The sequence below is a fragment of the Eimeria mitis genome, genomic scaffold (assembly GCF_000499745.2).
Source record: "Eimeria mitis Houghton genomic scaffold, Emh_scaff863, whole genome shotgun sequence".
Lineage (NCBI taxonomy): Eukaryota > Apicomplexa > Conoidasida > Eucoccidiorida > Eimeriidae > Eimeria > Eimeria mitis.
In genome coordinates this window covers 8,949-10,723 of record NW_013576355.1, presented here as the reverse complement: position 1 = coordinate 10,723, position 1,775 = coordinate 8,949, and the positions used below count along the sequence as shown (strand labels likewise).

At 59.2% G+C, this 1,775-nt stretch overlaps 1 protein-coding gene across 1 annotated transcript in view; it reads left to right on the top strand.

The window, feature by feature from the left end:
- Positions 1 to 1,775, top strand: part of EMH_0023950 (uncharacterized protein) — a gene marked incomplete at both ends in the record, with an annotated part of 10,462 nt that overhangs the window by 3,078 nt on the left and 5,609 nt on the right. Inside the window, 3 exons of the mRNA XM_013502228.1 lie at positions 413 to 904; positions 1,173 to 1,492; positions 1,604 to 1,758. Of these exons, the coding sequence (XP_013357682.1) occupies positions 413 to 904; positions 1,173 to 1,492; positions 1,604 to 1,758 (967 nt within the window). The remainder of the gene's footprint in view (positions 1 to 412; positions 905 to 1,172; positions 1,493 to 1,603; positions 1,759 to 1,775) is intronic.

Sequence of the window (1,775 nt, the reverse complement as noted above, 5' to 3'; positions counted from 1 at the left end):
TGTTGCTGCTGCTGCTGCTGCTGCTGTTGCTGCTGCTGCTGCTGCTGCTGCTGCTGTTGCTGCTGCTGCTAGCGCTGCTGCTGTTGTTGTTGCTGTTGTTGTTGTTGTTGATGTTGCTGCTGCTGTCGTTGTTGCTGCTGTTGCTGCTGCTGCTGTTGCTGCTGCTGCTGTTGTTGGTGTTGCTGTTGCTGCTGCTGCTGCTGTTGCTGCTGCTGCTGTTGCTGTTGTTGTTGCCGTTGCTGCTGCTGGTTTCGTTGGTGCTGCTGTTGCTGCTGCCCCTAGTGCAAAGCTGCAGCAGCAACAGCAGTAGCAGCAACAGCAGCAGCAGCAACAGCAAGAACTCGCTGCGGCCTAATTTTTTGCTGCTGCTGCTGCTGCTGCTGCTGCTGCTGCTGCTGCTGCTGCGGTGCAGGAGGAAGTCAGCAGCAACTTGGTGCTGCTGCTGCGGCAGCAGCAGCCGGGCGGTTTGTTCTTGGGGGAAGTTGCTGCTGTCTCAGCAGCACCAGCAGCAGCAGCAGCAGCAGCAGCAAATGCAGCAGCAGCAGCAGCAGCAGCGTCGCTTGGAGACTCACAGTTCCCTTGCTCAGCAAATAAACGCTGCGATATGCTGCAGCAGCAGCAGCTGCAGCAGCTGCAGCAGCAGCAGCAGCAGCAGCAGCAGCAGCTGGAGGGCTGCTGCGGAGGTGTAGACAGGGACGTGCTGCGGCTGCTGCCTCGATTTGCTGCTGCTGTTGCTGCTGCAGCAGGAGGGCAGGCGGAGGCTCTGCTGCAGCTGCAGCGGGATCAAACAGCAGCAGCAACAGCAGCAGCAGCAGCAGCAGCAACAGCAGCAGCAGCAGCAGCTCTGCCTGAACCTGAGACTCTAGACAGAGCCCTTGCTGCACTCATCTTCCGTTCGCTGCAGGTCAGCTGCTGCTGCTGCTGCTGCTGCTGCTGCTGCTGCTGCTGCTTCTTGTTGTAGTTGCTGCTGTTGCTAGGTGTAGCTGCTGCTGCTGCTGCTCTTTGTCGTTGCTGCTGCTGCTGTTAGTTGAAGTTGCTGCTGCTGCTGCTGCTGCTGGTGCTACAGTGGCTGCTGCTGCAGTATTTTCTGCTGCTGCTGCTGCTGGTTGTAGCTGCTGCTGCTGCAGTTTTTGCTGCTGCTGCTGCTGCTGGTGTGTGTGTGTTGGTTGCAGCATCTGCCGCTGCTGTCGCAGTCCTTGTGCAGCAGCAGCAGCAGCAAGCAGCAGGTAGCAGCAGAGCATCAGGATTCCTTCCGTCTGCTGCAGCTGCAGCTAATTGCTGCTTACATGGAGATGCCGCTGGCAGCCCCCACAGCAGCAGCAGCAGCAGCAGCAGCAGCAGCAGGAACAGAAGCAGCAGCAGGAGAAGCAGCAGCAGCAGCAACTGAGGAAGCACCCCATGCATTTGAGCTGCTGCAGCAGCTGCAGCAGCTCGTCAGCAGCGGCGCCACCGTCTGCTGCAGCAGCAGCAACAGCGACAAGGCCTTCCTCAGGTGAAGCAGCAGCAGCAGCAGCAGCAACAGCAGCAGCAGCAGCAACAGCAGCAGCAGCAGGAGCAACAGCAACAGCAACAGCAGCTGCAAGGCATCGATGCCGATAGGCAGGGGTCTATGGGGTCGAGCAGCAGCAGCAGCAGCAGCGACAGCAGCAGCAACAGCAGCAGCAGCAGCAACAACAGCAGCAGCAGCAGCAGGATTTGTTGCTGTGTGTGTTTGTGTGTTTGGGGTGTATCTGCAGCTGCAGCGGAACGAACGCAGAAGTGCATCGCTTTGCTGC